This window comes from Apus apus, chromosome 11 (assembly GCF_020740795.1).
Source record: "Apus apus isolate bApuApu2 chromosome 11, bApuApu2.pri.cur, whole genome shotgun sequence".
NCBI classification, from domain to species: Eukaryota; Metazoa; Chordata; class Aves; order Apodiformes; family Apodidae; genus Apus; species Apus apus.
Window position 1 is genome coordinate 9,373,206 of NC_067292.1, and position 15,738 is coordinate 9,388,943.

At 39.9% G+C, this 15,738-nt stretch overlaps 2 protein-coding genes across 3 annotated transcripts; both read left to right on the forward strand.

Annotated features, from left to right (window-relative positions):
• Positions 1 to 1,113: 1,113 nt before the first annotated feature.
• On the forward strand, positions 1,114 to 10,361 carry LOC127389313 (fatty acyl-CoA hydrolase precursor, medium chain-like). Of its 2 annotated transcripts, XM_051629683.1 has the most exons (14): positions 1,114 to 1,231; positions 2,005 to 2,209; positions 2,771 to 2,915; positions 3,333 to 3,466; positions 3,807 to 3,960; positions 4,769 to 4,870; positions 5,805 to 5,909; positions 6,041 to 6,091; positions 6,987 to 7,127; positions 7,212 to 7,298; positions 8,318 to 8,465; positions 8,670 to 8,801; positions 9,113 to 9,185; positions 9,605 to 10,361. In XM_051629683.1, exons 1-14 carry the CDS (start codon positions 1,159 to 1,161, stop codon positions 9,777 to 9,779), a joined length of 1,725 nt encoding a protein of 574 aa, XP_051485643.1. In that variant the 5' UTR covers positions 1,114 to 1,158; the 3' UTR covers positions 9,780 to 10,361. The 2 variants fall into 2 exon arrangements, with proteins under 2 accessions (XP_051485643.1, XP_051485644.1); XM_051629684.1 differs by lacking the exon at positions 6,041 to 6,091.
• Positions 10,362 to 10,668: 307 nt separating this feature from the next.
• PDCD2L (programmed cell death 2 like) lies at positions 10,669 to 15,551 on the forward strand. Its single transcript, XM_051629686.1, has 7 exons — positions 10,669 to 11,356; positions 11,495 to 11,658; positions 11,769 to 11,838; positions 12,213 to 12,616; positions 13,703 to 13,816; positions 14,747 to 14,895; positions 15,396 to 15,551. The coding sequence occupies exons 1-7, from the start codon at positions 11,231 to 11,233 to the stop codon at positions 15,524 to 15,526; spliced, it is 1,158 nt and encodes a 385-aa protein (XP_051485646.1). The 5' UTR covers positions 10,669 to 11,230; the 3' UTR covers positions 15,527 to 15,551.
• Positions 15,552 to 15,738: the final 187 nt, after the last annotated feature.

Here is a 15,738-nt window from a genome sequence, read left to right on the forward strand (position 1 = left end):
AGATTTGGAGTAAAGTGCACAAGCCCAGCCATAGCAGACAGGAGTACTAGGCGCATAATATATGTGCTGAACTGATTTAATGACTGGGTGCTTGTGGCCCACTTAGCTGAAAAAAGTGCAAGCAGTAAATTAATCTGTAGAAATGCTTCTTCTGGCAACTGAGAGTTCTCATGATATAAAATTGCACAACAGCCTTTCTGGGGCAAGAGCTACTGAGCTTAAAAACAAAACAAAGAAAGGCAGAGCCCAAAGCTTATGTGTAACTAGAACAACCTTTTGGTCAGCATGGGCAGAAAATATCTTCTACTTCAGCTGTCTCCTCCCTCTTTTTCATATCATGCTCCAATGATAGATGTGAGTTCATGCTGAAGTCCATAAACCCTCCTGATTTTTCAGAGGCATAAAGCATATAGTTACCACCCTAATTCTTTTAATATTGTTTCCACATTACAAAAGCTGAGAAATTATCACTTTAGTGTTGCAAAATTCATGTGTTGATTTAGGTACAAATCAAACATTCCTGAACATGCAGGACTGCATGACAGGTGGAGTATCCACCCTGCAGTAAAAGCTAAGATTTTTCTAGTATTGTTTTTGTTAAAAAAAAAAATCTCCTTGTGACAATAAAAATATCTAAACTTTTGCTTCAGCAAAAGTACATTTTTTAGGAGTATTGTTTTGGATTTGCTCTTTGTGGCTATATTGTGGCTTACATTGAGATATTAATACCAAAATGAAGTGAACAGATGTAATAAATGAAAAGTGTAGTTCCCTTCCAAGTCTCTTCACTGCATAGGTGTCAGGAGATCTTAAATTCATTCTGAAAGCTGGTGGTCTTACAGCAGCAGGGTGAATCTCCTGGTGCAATGCAAAGCTGTTTTCAAAGCATTTTAGAGCACGTGCAGAGGCAGTATGAAATTTGTGGGGTTACTCTGCCAGGCAGGATGTCTCCCTGTGCCTGTTAGCAGCTAAGCTGTGTGTACTCCCCTTGGAGCAGTGGTTTCCAGGCAGGGCAGTTGCTCTGGCTGCTGACAGCTAGCTTGACTCACAGCTTGAGTATTGCTTTCTCCTGTCCATGTGCCTTGCGTAACAGTTTTACCTAACAGACTATATATAAGGCAACATGCTGAGGAAGTAAGTATGTGACTAGCTTGCAAAATGGCAACTGGAAAGGACACATCTCTGCTGTCCTTGATTCTCACCGTTGGGCTCACAGTGCTGGTAGCTACTGGTAAGCTTCATTAAGGGGTTTTACCTATTGCCTTCCATAAGGAAATCAAGCACATGTGCAGCTTGCTGACCTTGGGGAACCCCAGCTTCATTGAGGGAGCTGGGCACCTAACCTTGCTGCATAGAAATTAAATCTGAATAGCAAATAGTTCTTAATTTCTTGTTATTATTTGTTTTTAGTCATTTGTATTACCTTTTTTGCTAGTAGAGAAATCAAATTCCTGTACTAAAAGCTTGTCTGCTGAGGCAGAGCAGAGCACAGTATCACATTTGTAATATGATAGGGAGAACTTTCACACCAATCTTAAACCTAATCTTACCTAAATGCTAACAGTATTTGTATATGCCAAACTATTTTCAGATGTTAGAAGTTTTTATTTTGGCTGTACATACTACTAAGGGTCTGGAATATAGTTTGTGTATTCACTGACCTTTACTTAAAAATGAAATGTCTTTTCCTAATGAGAGCAATCTATTGGACTTTAAACTAACAATGTGGATCAAAAAGGACCAAGATCTACATGCAATTCCTAATGTGTGTGGATAGTAAGACAATACATGTGCTACACCTGAGGGAGATTATACATGGAAACCTATCATAATGAAGGCTGAAAAAATGTAATCTATACTGATTAGAGTTTGCTGAAGCCCTATGTATGAAAATTAATTGTTTAAGCAAACAAAATGTGTATATTTAAGTAGCTAAAGCTATTAAGAATCTGTCTGTTAATTACAAATAGACCAACTATGTGGTTTTGTGCTCACATCTCCCAGGACAAAAAGCAGAGCAACCAGAAGTGGTGACCAAATATGGGAAAGTCCGAGGGTACCAATTCAAAGTAGATGCAGCTGAGAGGAGTGTAAATGTCTTTTTGGGACTTCCTTTTGCTAAGCCTCCAGTTGGACCACTGAGGTTTTCTGAACCACAGCCACCTCTGCCATGGGAAGGTGTCAGAGATGCCACTTCCTACCCACCAATGTAAGATGATGACAAAACCACTGATCTTTTAAATAATTTTATATTATATGCAATTCCAGGATACTGATGTACAGAGCATGCTGAGTGAGTCACATGCTTACTAGGACACATAAGAAAAGCAGACCACTTTTAGTCTATATTGTACCTGTCTTGTTCTATTTGTACTACTGCCCTTGTTTAGTGCCTCAAGCCTAATACCTACCATTACAACATAAAAAGTCACTGAGGATGTAAAAGAATTATTATTTTTATTGAAGTAATTTATAGCCATATGCCTTTCAGGTACATTTCTGTAACATTTTGAAACACAAGGAATCATATCTGCATGTCACTGAGTACTGCTGTAGACTGGCTTCTTTTTACAGATGTACTTAACGCCAGGTCAAAGGAAAACAATATACTAAAAGTGAAAAAAGAAGTTGATGATTTCTGTTGCAAACAATCTAGAAGTGTACTGGAGATTTATTCCTGGTTTGCACTTTATTTTGGAAGTATAAAAAAACTACATGTTGTAGCTTTGAGGTTTTAATTATTTCTGTTGTTATGTTTTTATCCCTTCAGGTGTCTACAGGATCAAGTACAAGGACAGTTTTTTTCAGATCAGATTACTAATAGAAAAGAAAAAGTTGCCCTTCAAGTGTCTGAAGATTGCTTATACCTAAATGTGTATACACCCATTTCTACATCAAAAAAGGAGAAACTGCCTGTAAGCAAAATCATTATAAAACCTTCAGCAAAATTATTTTACAGCAAACCTACAACCCATACTATATTAGACTTAGATCAAGTTACATGCTTTGCCCCAGTAAATATATTCTGCAGTTAAAAGATACACAAATTAATATTTTACAAATAACATTTTATTGTCATTTTAGCTAGGTAAGGTTTGATTTCCTCTCACTGATCTGTGAAAGATCACAGGGCACTGGTATAATGTAAATATGTAATAAAAACAATGCCATTTTGTAAGTCTGCAGGCCTCATATTTTAAAGATTTCAACCATTTGTGAAATGCAATCTGACTCAGGAGTGAAACAGCACAAAATATTGTATTTTGGTTTATATTTAGTTTTTATCATTAGCTCTTATCTGTGCTAGGTTGTTTCTGGGTTTGTCTTTCCAGGTCTTTGTATGGATCCATGGAGGTGGACTAGTTTTTGGAACAGCTTCATCATATGATGGTTCAGCATTAGCAGCCTTTGACAATGTGGTGGTTGTAACAATTCAGTACAGATTAGGTATCCTTGGATATTTTAGGTAAGATACTTTGTCTCAGATTTTGCTACGTGATTTCCAAAATTATGTGTGCAAAGACTTTGTGAAGAGACATGCAGAATATTTGCTTGTGCAAAGAAACTATACATTTCTTAATTAAACATGCAACAGTCGGTTACAATGTACGAGTTCCAAGTCAGCTTCCAAGTCTGTTTCTGTTAGATTGCTCCTCTAATCAAAATGCTTTCTGAGCCCTTCATTTTTTGGTTGTGTGGAGAATCTTTGTGTAGAGAATGGCAACTGATTTCTTATAACACAGGTTGTAGTTTTCTCTGCTGTTTCTTGCATTGAGCATTTAAGCAACTCTATTCTTTCCCTGCAGCACTAGGGATAAGCATGCTCGGGGTAACTGGGGGTATTTGGATCAAGTAGCAGCTCTTCAGTGGATTCAGGAAAACATCATACATTTTGGAGGAGATCCAGGGTCCGTCACTATTGCTGGAGAATCTGCAGGAGGAATCAGTGTCTCTGCTCTTGTAAGTTCACAGTAATGCTGAGGTTTAGTTACTTAGAGAAAAAAAACAACACTGTCCACATTCATTTTTGATACCTGCAAGAAAAGTGAGAGAAAAGGGATGGTTTTATCATAACCGACACATCACCTTGACCTATTATAGAATGTGATACCAGCACAGCTTCTGATTGATCAAAACGTTCTTTTCATACCCGAACCTTGTAGTTAAGACTTAGAATGTTATTACTCACTTACAAAATTAAATTCTTGGGGGTTATTTTGCAGTGCCAAAACCCACAAACATTTATCCTTGTGAGATAGCTGAACTAGATGTGTGCTTTGTGATGCTCAGTGATATAAAATTTTTACACCAACACTGAGCACACTGGCTGAGATGTTCTTCTCCAGTCTCTCACAATTTGGTACAGATCAAACAGTGAAACAAGAGTTCAATACACATATGATAAAAATTCCTGTTTACTAAACTCCTGCCCTCTGGCCAATAGTCCTTTATTACTCTTTTGCAGCACAGCCAGGCTGTTTTGGCCACCATGATATTCAACCCATATCTGGTTTGCAGTGTAGTTCCATGAAGTCTTGGAATCAAGATGCTGTGGGAAGGGAAAAGGCAGGCATGAGCTTCTTATCCCTGGTAGTGCTGCCTAAGCCCTTTGTATAACTGAACTATGATCAGAGGCTACTGAATAACAGTCTTATGACACTTGTTTTAATAATGTTTTAAATGGCAATTCCTGATATTGAAATTCTAACTCAGTGTTCACAATGTAATGCTTGCCATACTTTTAATGCTTGTTCTTGCTTTTTTACAGATCTTATCTCCCCTGGCTAAGGGCTTGTTCCATAAGGCCATTTCAGAGAGCGGTACTGCAATCAGGGTTCTGTTCACTGACCAGCCTGAGGAGGAAGCAAAAGTGGGTATTTGTGGCAATTTTCATTATTTTTCTAGATAGTTTTGTGTACCTTGAACTGTTTGTTGCAAAATGTAGAAACAGATTTTTTTTCTTGGAAACTACAACTGCAGTCATTAAACACAATATTTCTGTATGCAAATAATACATGTTTAATGATGCTTTGCTTTTCAAATACCAAAATGTCCATGTATGTTTCAGTGAAAGCAAAAGACCAATGAAGTGAAGAGAGAAGGCAGGGAAGGAGTGTGAAATGTAAAATAAAATGATAACATATATTGGCTTCAAAAGTCAAGCTATAATTTTTTTGCCAGAAAATGGCACCAGATTCTGAATACTCTTCTCTTCCCCTCCTGTTTGATGCCTGTTGTGTGCAAATAAACAAGACTTTATTAAATTTGTTAATATTTGAAAAGAAGAGCTGACTTCAAGCGGCCACTCTCCCCCCCCTCCTTTTTTCTTTTCATCTACAAGAAACAACTTTCCAGAAACTAGATTTGATAATCTAGGATATAAAAGAAGCAAAATTGTGAGGAGCTTTGTCTCTCTAAAAAACTGTTACTCCACACATAAAGACATCATCAAGAAAGGATTAATGTGCTCTTTCTTACCATCTACATGGTTGTTTTCTGACTGTGCATCACTAACTCCTTTATGTCATCCTGCCTTCTCAGCTCAGCATATTATTTACCAGAATTACTATCTTGGTCTGTTTCTGTATTAAAATATTTTGGAGGACTGTGTTTTGTCCTTCTGCTCAGCCCACAACCTGAAGGGTTAGAAGGGCTGCTTCTTCTCTACCTCTGTAACTGGAACATATCTGGCTTCAGTGATCCTCATGCCGTTTAGACTCCCCCTGCTGGACTCTCAGGTTGGGTGGCACATAAAGCCTTCCATGGGAAGCGTATAAAAAAACGTTTGTTTTTATTGATTGCAGAGAGTTGCAACTGCCTTTGGCTGTGAAAAATCCAGTTCAGCTGCAACGGTTGAATGCTTAAGAGAAAAAACTGAAGAAGAGATAGTACAGACACAAATAAAAATGGTAGGTGAAAGTATACTTCTTGCATTTAAATGACATTTCAAACTGTATCATAACAGAGTATGCTATTTCTCTGTTGGAATAATGGGAGAACTTGAAGTGAATGTAACATCTGACTTTCTTGAACTTTTCAGGATTTGACAACACTGCAACTATGCTATACTTCACTTGAAAAATGTGATCAGGTTACCTCCTTTTCATTCTACATGGACTTTGAACTACTTATGTTTTGCTGTCATGGTCTACTAGGGGAATGAAAAGAGTGTATGAAACAGCACAGTTTGCCCTCGAGAACCTGAAAATTAGTTAATATAAGGCTTCCGTGTTCCTTTGCAGTTTCAATACATAAGTTAGTTTTTCCACTACTGCTCCACAAATCCATGATAGGATTGCCCTAACTAAGGAGAGATGTAAATTGGCCCTGGAAGAGGGCCACAAAGGTGATTGGAAGGCTGGAGCCTCCTCTCCTGTAAAGACAGGCTGAGAGTTGGGGTTGTTGAGCCTTGAGAAGAGAAGGTTCTGGGGAGATCTTAGAGCAGCCTTGCAGTACTTGAAGGGGCTACAGAAAAGCTGGGGAGGGCCTTTATACAAGGGCTTGTAGTGGGGATGTGGGGTAACAGTTTTAAGCTGAAGAGGGTAGGATTAGGGTATATATTAGGAGGAAAGTATTTACTGTCAGGTTGATGAGACACTGGCACAGGTTGTCTGGAGAAGCTGTGGCTGCTTCATCCCTGGCAGTGTTCTAGGCCAGGTTGGATGGAGCTTTGAGCTACCTGGTCTAGTGTGAGGTGTCCCTGCCCATGCAGGGGGGTTGGATCTAGATGATCTTTAAGGTCCCTTCCAACCCAAACCATTCTATGATTCTATGATATCATCACCTATGTTTCACAAACACTACAAACATGCTTATCATCACAGAATCTTCTGCTTAGTGCAGAAAATCTGTCTGAGAAAATTTAGATAATTCTTGTATTTTCACGTAACACTTTATTTCGGTTTCCTTTGGAACTACAGTAAAAATATGAATTTTTTTCTTGAAGAAAAATTTGTGTTTTAATGAAGCTTTTTTGTTCCCTCCAGCCTTTCCTGTTTGTCAGTGCATCTGCAGATGGTGTATTTTTTCCAAAGAGTCCCAGTCAATTGCTATCTGCAAAAGCGATCAATGCAGTTCCATATATAATAGGAGTAAATAACTGGGAATTTGGATGGGTACTTCCTATGGTAAGAGACTTATTATGTCATTATTTATATCTCATTTTGTTAAGATAACTTTTTCTAATAAATCTGATTCTCTGTATCACACAGCTAATGAAATATCCGGCTTACATAGATGGTCTGGATAAAGACGTTGCTCATCAAGTTTTACAGAGCTCCTTAGCATTATCATTTAAGGTAATAGATTATTTTCAGAATAATCCAGTGCTGCTTCTTCACTGATCAGATTTTATATTTGTACTCCTGGGGGGGTATATTTTAGAGGCAAACTTTGTTCTGTTTGACAGCTTCCTACCATGAGGCAGTAATGGGCAGCAAACATAGTGTATTCCTGTTGCCACTAGAGATTGAAAATACACTTCAAATTCCTATCCTAAATACCCCTCCTTTTAAAAAGGGCTTCTGTGAAAATCCAGGAGTGATTCAGGTACCTAAACATAGTTCTCTTGTGACACTTTAGATATCCTACGTTACCTAAGACAGGATTGATACCAGCAGGTATGATACAAGACCTGTGTAACACACTGCTTGGAAACAGTATCTGGAGACTAGAAGGGATAACAGGAGATTTTTTTAAATGTTACTGAGAGACCAATGTTTTGGTATCACAAGTTTTTACTTCCCTGTAACTTACAAACCTCTTAGCTTTCTGGTTCCTTTTTGCTCTCCTGAAACTACTAAATATAGAAAAATGCAGATTAAAAGTTAAGAATTAAGCACTCTGTAAACATGGCCAGTATTTGCAATGGATGATTCAATGTCACAGACACCTGTGATGAACTTGGAAAGGCAGAACCCAGGCTTGTTCTGAAAGGGTGTAAATTCAGGTCATCTACTACAATAAATGAATGTTATGAAATCCAACAGGATTTATTTTCTCTCATGAGGGTTATTTCCACAGAAGGGAGAACAAACTACTGTATCTATTTATAAGCATCACTGACTGATGTTTATCTAAAGACCTGTAATCTTTAGATCTTCCAAACCTCTTTTCCCTGAGAACATCTATATCTGGTAACTGTGGAACTCCCAGTTCTAAGCTCTGAGCCAGACTCTGGCCCGGTTGAGCATTCTTTCTGAAAGAAGGTAACATTTGGGGGTTAGCTAGGGACGTGCAGGTGGCACACTCAAAAATTGCTGTTACTCTTTATAGTATTGATCATCATTATAAGAAGTATATTTGTTGTTAATTTCAGAGTGTTACTTCAGAACTTGTTCATCAAGTATACAATGAATACATAATGAATGCAGAAACCCGTGCCCAGGTGCGAGATGGCCTTCTTCATGCAGTAGGAGACTCCCTGTTTGTTCTTCCAGCCATTGAAGTGGCTAGATATCATAGAGGTGAGTGTCTAACTCAGCATCTACTAAAAGATATGTAGAATTCCATCCTGGGGTGTGTTTATGGACAGTATGCATCACACTTCTTCATCCAAAAAACTGACAGTGTTTTCGTTTTATCCGATTTCTTATAATGAAAGTTTATCATCCATGGTGGCAGGTATTTTCAGCTCTCAAACTAACACTTTTCTGTGTATTTTCTACTAGATGCTGGCAACCCAGTCTACTTTTATGAATTTCAACATCGACCAAGCTCAGCAACGGGTGTTGTACCTGAGTTTGTAAAAGCAGATCATGGAGATGAGATTGCCTTTGTCTTTGGAAAGCCATTCTTAGCTGGTGATGTATCCCTGATTACTAAAGCATCCCTTTTAACACATCATTATTATTAATTTTACTTACTGGAGGGCTTCAAGAATAGCCTTTCTCTCTTAAAAACACTGAAATCAACATAAGCAGTTTCTGTCTTTAGTAGTATTTACTTTTCATTAAATCATTCATCTGCTGTTCTCTCCTAGAGCTCTTCTCAGGTAACATCCCCATAGCTCAGAGTAAAAAGTTGAGCTGATTACAGTCTATTGGAATTGATAGAGCTGCTTCTTTTTTATTATTTAGTTTTTAATGTTGCCTTTTCATCTCTCACTTTGCAGGGTATGCTACAGAAGAAGAAAGTAACCTTAGCAGAACTGTTATGAGATACTGGACTAACTTTGCTAAAAATGGGTGAGAATCATAATGCTAATTGCAGCTCAGGTTTTGTCTGTACTGCATGGAACATAACAGCAAGACTTACATGATGGCTCCTATAAATGTGGCAGAATTTAAGATAAATATTAAAGCAAATTCTTTCTATTCTTAATGATTGCAATAAAAAAAAACCAAACCTTTTAAATTAAACTGCAAGTAAAAAAAAAAAAGAAAAGGAACAACAAAAAAAAAAGAGTGGAGTTGTTGATCCGAAAGTATTATTAAACATTTGCTATTACACTGGTGAGCACCTTGATAAAAAACATCCAGCTCTACCGATACTAGAATCACATCATCTGAGCTTATGTTAGTTTTCTGAACTGCTCTCAGCCTGAGCAGTCAGAGCACAACTGACAGGCAAAGGGGAAGCTAACTTCTCCTTGTGTTATTTTCAGAAATCCCAACGGAGAAGGCTTGGTCCATTGGCCTCAGTATGATCTGGATGAAAGCTACCTGGAAATAGACGTAATGCAAAAGGCAGCAAAGAAGTTGAAAGAAGACAAGATGGAGTTTTGGACACGGCTCACAAAACAAATGTTGAATGGAGGGCCAGAACACACAGATTTATAAGAGTTGGGGAGGGTACAGTTTGCTTTCAAAGCCCAAAGAAAAGTCAAACAAGATTAGTTCATCATGATGTAGAGTTTAATAATCACCTTCTAACTCACTGTTATGTAATATGCTGTCATGATCACAGTGAAAGGAGAGAATCAAAGGAAATCTGGAATGTTTGTGAGACTAAAAATCAGTATTTACTGAAGCAAGCAGGAAAAAAACCCACAATCTTTCAGGCTCAAAAAAAACCCACATGGAGTCTATTCAGTGCATATCAAAAGAGAATAACGCTCCTGTGAGAAGGCAAAATTGACAAATACTGAAATCTATAGGAAATTATCTATGCAGAATATATCCCAGGTGTCAGAATATGTTATATGCTTATTCCCCTCTTATTTCAGAAAGGAATGTTCCACTGTCATTCTTTCAGCCTCTTTCCACTTTCTTTAATTAGAAATAGTTTGTAGGGAGGAGAGCATCCATCAAAAAACATCAGTGAGACAGGCTTGACACCTCACAAATGAGGACAGAAAATCTCTGCTTGTTTTCTTGTTTTGTAAACTGTTATAAATAAATATTGGTTTTGATTTTTTGGAACTTCCTTTTCTTTCCCTTAACTGATATGGACTAATACTAAGATCTTATATCACACGTAAGTAATACAGCAACCTTTCTAGGAAGTACAGTCATTGTGAAAGCTCTTATTTTATTTATATGTTGATTTATTAACTATTCAGGAGCATAGGAGCTCACAGAAAACATTCTTTTTACTCTACAGGTGCTGAAATACTGTCCTTCTGCAAAAGGATTGGACAAAAACGTAGCACTCAAGCATTAAAGAGCACTGAATCTTTCACAGTAAGAGGCGATTTTAGTGTGCTAATTGACTTTTACCTAATGAGGGTTGGTGCCTCAGACCTGCACTAGTTCCTGCTTTCCCCCGTTTTCTTGGGCACAAACACTGGGCAGAACTTCCCGAGTTCCGTGATGTCCCTGCAGCCAGCGCCAGCTGCGGGCCCCAGGCTCGGCCCGGCTCTGTCCCCTCGGGTCGCTGGGGCTGGTGCCCAAGATCCAGGAGCTGCTCTATGTGTCTGAGGAGAACGAGCTATCCCAGAAGGGTATGGAGCCATGAGCCTGAGACAGTTACGTGAAAACTCACAATAAGATGATTCAAGTTTTGGTGATGTCAGGGAATTCCAGCTCTGGAGAAGCGTTGCCGGCTGGCGGTGCCGCCGCAGCTATCGATGAAACGCCCCTTTCAGCTCCTGCAGACCCCTTGCTTCCAAGCGGAGCTTTAGCCAGGAGCTCTGAGGCACCAGCTCTGAGTTTTGGTTACGTTTTTTCACACACTCCCCGCACTCCATCAGTTCCAGCCTCAGCCCGCCCGCCGCCTGCGCTGGGGCAGCGCGATCCGCCGGGGCGTGTCCGCTGGCGGCCGCCGTAGCGCTCCGCGGGCCGGAGGTGCCATGGCGGCCGGGCCGCCCGTGCTGCTGGGGCTGCGCGACGCCGCCATGTCGGGGCCGGGGCCGGGGCCGGGGCGAGGGGGCGGCCAGGGCCCCGCCTGGGCCACCAACAAGCTGGGCGGCTCCGCGGTAGGGCCGGGGCTGCGTGGGGCGGGAGGGGCTAGCGGCAGAGGGGCCCTGCCCCCCGGGGGCTGCCGGCCCTGGGCGCCCGCCGGGCCGTGCCCGTCGAGCCGTGCCCGTCGAGCCGTGCCCGTGCTGTTCTTGCAGGACTGGCTGCCCTCCGTGCGGCCCGGCTCGCCCCGCTGCGGGCTGTGCGGGAGGCCGCTGGCGCACCTGGTGCAGGTGTACTGCCCGCTGGAGGGGTCCCCCTTCCACCGCCTCGCCAACGTCTTCGCCTGTGCCGGGAGGAGCTGCTGGGGCGCGCCCCGCAGGTGAGGGCGGGCTGGGGGGCACACCTGGGCGGGCAGCCTCGGAAACGCCCTTTAGCTGGGCGGCTTCGTGCCTTACCTGTCTTTTGTTTCTTCCCTACGGCACGGTAAAGCTGGAAGGTGCTGCGCTCCCAGTATTTGCAGACACAAGAAAAGGCAGCAGAAGATCACAGTGTAAAACAGGTATAACTAGCAAGCTGCCTTCTTGGGTTCTGTAGTAACTGTGCTTCAGGTAAATGTACCTAAACTAGCTGCCAGTGGTCAAGCCAGCAGCCAGGGTATGGCAACATGATGTACAAATACCATTCAGAATGTCAGTGAATTCTTGTTCTGTTTCTCCAGTGTCAGGTGTTTTTTTGCCATAGCTCCCCTGCTGTGTAAAGTAGACGTGGGTGTGCTGGTAACTAGTGCTGTGAGGAGAATAGGTGAAATAACACAAAGCATTAGGTTGAAGTTTCAGGTTTTTTACATGTTATTAAACAATATTTGAAGTATGTGAGGGTGACTGATCTTGACAATGTTGTTCTTCCTTTTTTTGTTCTTTTTGTACTTCTTAGAAACAAGAACCAAACTTTACTGCAAAGGATTGGTGTGATGAAGCAGATGACTGGGGAGCCTGTGATGGAGCAGAATATGCAGGATGTGTCTCCCTTCAGCTGCTTGGCTTAAATGAAGTGGGGAGCAGCTCCTTGTCCAGAGAGATGGAGTGTGCATCCCAGTTCCAACAGCTTCATTTGTCAGAATCTGTGGATGAGTCAGATTCCCTGAATACACATCCTCCAGTCAGCAAGGGAGTGGTAATGGCAACGTCTGGTTCAGCTCCTGTGTTCCAGCCCTTTTACATTAGTGTTGTGGATGAGGACGATTACACTGGTTTCCTTGATACAGATCATGCAGATGAGCTATTGAAGGACTATCAGCAGAGAGAGGGGGTTGATTTGCAACAGTTGATGTCAGAAAGGTGAGAACAGGTCTGGATCTCATGTTGAAACTGAAGGGATTACATACTTTCCTGTATGGTGACTGATAATCTAAGTCTGACTCGCACTAAATCTGGATGTTTTTCCTTTGTGACAGGGTCCTGCAGGAATCATTGGTGTGTAGCACTTTGCTGGGAGAACTTAGCAATGCACCCAGTTCTGTCAAATTTTGAGTTATTCACAGATTAATCTACTTCTGAGTGACTGAACAGTTGGAATGTCCTTGGGCTCCAGATAGAGCAGTGAATTGTCAATCTCTGAAACCAAAGCAGTGGGGTTTACACATCTGATGACAAATGGCATGAGTTTATATTGTGACATGTGACTTTATTTTTATTTCCAAGGCTAAAGCTTTTCTTGTATTCCAATTGCATTTTAATTACTTAAAAGTTTTTACTAGGCTGGGATGACTGGAAGATTCCCAAAGATTTTGTAAACATTGTCTGAAAAAAACAATTTTTGAATGTAGTTACTGAAAATATTTTTAGTATTAGCTAAGGTAGTCACAGGGAGCACTTATATCCAGACCATCTATCTTTTGATTATATTAATGCATACAGTGAACTTTCCTGAATTGTGGACAACAAATATTTAACTTTCTTTGATAACTAAAGCTACTGTCAGTTGCAGAATCTGCATAGAATGCTGTTTAGTAGTTGTGTCCCTGTTGAGTTTTGTTGGCCTTTATAGAATCATGGAAGTTTAATTACACTTAATTCAAAGTTTAAAAAAACAAAATAATTATTTAATAACTAGGACAATTTCTGCAAAGTTACCGAAGGAATGATTTTTTAAGGAGTAAGCAGGTATCTGGTGTATTTGAATTTCATGTGGTAGTTTGAAACACTGTTAGTAACTGTAAAGCACCAGAAACTGAAGAACTCAAAGCAAAATACTCACTTGCAACCTCTAACAAGAATTGCCTCTTAATTTAAGATGTGTGGTGTTTTTTCAAGGTACTTAGAATAATCTAATGGGAATGTGTAGTAACCATTGCCTGTTTAAAGCATGTGTGTCATCCTGAAAACCTCATTGGAAATATTTTTTATTTTTGTTTTTTCTTACAGTTTTGCAGGTGAAGGTGATAATGAAAAATATGAGAAGAGTGAAGTCAAAAGCATGGACCACACATTCCATAAATTTATGAAAAGAATATCTGTGTGTCATGAACAGATTCTAAGGTATGCTGGTATCTGGTTGTAACAGGGAGATACAGAGCATGTACATGGATTGTTAGTACATCAAAAAAATCAAAATTTCCTTGGAAACAGAGGTGTGATTTTGTTTCTTAACCAAAAAAAATGCTAAGAGAGCTGTTTGGCCTTTGTTGTCAAACTTCAGTCCCTGGCTGGGCTTTTTTATGCAAAGTTTAAGTAGATGAGAAGCAAAGCAGGATCAGAGACCTGAGGTCTGGCTATGGGAGAATTTCTTCAACACAAGACCTGATTAGAATAGACCCAGATTGTCTTTGAAGACTTTCTGAAATCAGGCATGGAGGGTTTTTTCAAGAGACAGTTTTGAGATGGAAATATAATACCCAGTGGTTGGCTGTTGTGACAGATTTCTGAGTCTGTCTCTCTTCTGAAATTTTGTAGCCTAGCTCTAATTGCTTATGTCTTATTACTTGAGATGTTACTCAAGTAAGAAATTACAGTCTGATCTTGGTTTCCTGTTATTTGTGGAGCTACAATAGCTTTTATAATAAAGCATCAGTTCTGTGGTGTAACTATAGTGGTTGTGAGGGCTATTCTGTGTTGAATATCTTTAACTGTCAGTAGCTAGGATTCCATGTTTCAGGAAAGTGTAGTTTGTTTTGTTAAACGGGTCATGTATGGCACATTTTGGGGATGTCAGTTCAAAGCATTTTTCTTGAAATCTAGCTCTTTCCTTAAGACTTTCCAAGTGTTGACCTTTCAAGTGTTTCCTGCTCTCCATCTTTATTCTTTAACGGCTCATCTGAAGCTTGGGCAATTATTCTGCCCGTTATGGTGTTTTTTATTCAAGCAAGTTCAGAAGTTTCAGAGAATCCTGAACGCTGCTGCCAACATGTACGTTTTCTGATGAGATTTAGATACAAAAAATATAATTATTTTTTTCATTTCTTCTCTTAGATACTCTTGGGGTGGCCAGCCTTTATTCATAACATGTCCTCCAGCCAACATTAACCAAGGTATTCCAGCCTGCAGTAACTGTGGAAGCAAGAGAGTGTTTGAATTTCAGCTCATGCCAGCGCTGGTCAGCATGCTCCAGAGTGATTCAGGTGTGTTGACCTTTGTCTTAGCTGACTGAATAGTAGAAACAGTCACTGCCATTTTCATTTGCTCTTGCTAACCACAATTAATTACAGTGATCATCTTGTATAGAATCCACTGTTTCCATTATAGATTTCACTAAGCAAAAGATACAACTCTAGTTTATGGACACTATGATAGCAACTTCATTTGCTCACTGTTGAATTTTAAGAACAGCAATGTACATAACTCCATGACCTTGGCAGTAATTTTTCCTTATTGCCTCTTAAATGAGGTTTTGGAAAATAATAAATACTGTCAGATAAGAGTGGAGACACTTAAGAAGCTCTTTGAAAATTCTGCGTCAGCTTGCTTTAAAATCTTTGAAATTAGAAAATGCTATGTACATAGGAGACTGAGTATGAACAGTACTTCCTGAATTGGCAAAGTCTGAAGTAGAGCAGTAAGCAGTAGCCCCTGATTATGTATTTTGTCATACCTTTATGTACCTCTGTTGTTTTCTTTATAGATCTGTCAGTGGAATTTGGAACTGTTATAGTTTACACGTGTGAGAGGAGCTGTTGGCCAGCAAATCATCAAACCCCACTTGAAGAATTTATTTTTGTACAAGAAGATCCAGATCAGAAATTATTTAAATAAATTGTATTTCTCTGCATAGGTGAAAGGTCTGTTGGTTTTGGTTTTTTTTACTGCAGTTGAAAGTGTGCAACAGAATGAAAAATGACATTTATTTGATAACATGGTGCTTATTTTCAGGAATAACTGATTGAAGTATGTGTTAGTGTGCCTCTGAAATGTGGCAACAGAAAACTGGCGTGATTTGGCTACACATGGAAATTTAAGTGTAGTGA

Bases quoted from the DNA above. Each gene is read 5' to 3' on its own strand.
- LOC127389313 (XM_051629683.1), top strand. From the start codon at position 1,159: ATGGCAACTGGAAAGGACACATCTCTGCTGTCCTTGATTCTCACCGTT. The intron at 6,092-6,986 runs GTTACCTCCTTT...TGTTCCCTCCAG, and splicing joins CACTTGAAAAATGTGATCAG to CCTTTCCTGTTTGTCAGTGC. The intron at 7,128-7,211 runs GTAAGAGACTTA...TGTATCACACAG, and splicing joins TTGGATGGGTACTTCCTATG to CTAATGAAATATCCGGCTTA.
- PDCD2L (XM_051629686.1), top strand. From the start codon at position 11,231: ATGGCGGCCGGGCCGCCCGTGCTGCTGGGGCTGCGCGACGCCGCCATG. The intron at 11,839-12,212 runs GTATAACTAGCA...TGTACTTCTTAG, and splicing joins AAGATCACAGTGTAAAACAG to AAACAAGAACCAAACTTTAC. The intron at 13,817-14,746 runs GTATGCTGGTAT...TTCTTCTCTTAG, and splicing joins TGTCATGAACAGATTCTAAG to ATACTCTTGGGGTGGCCAGC.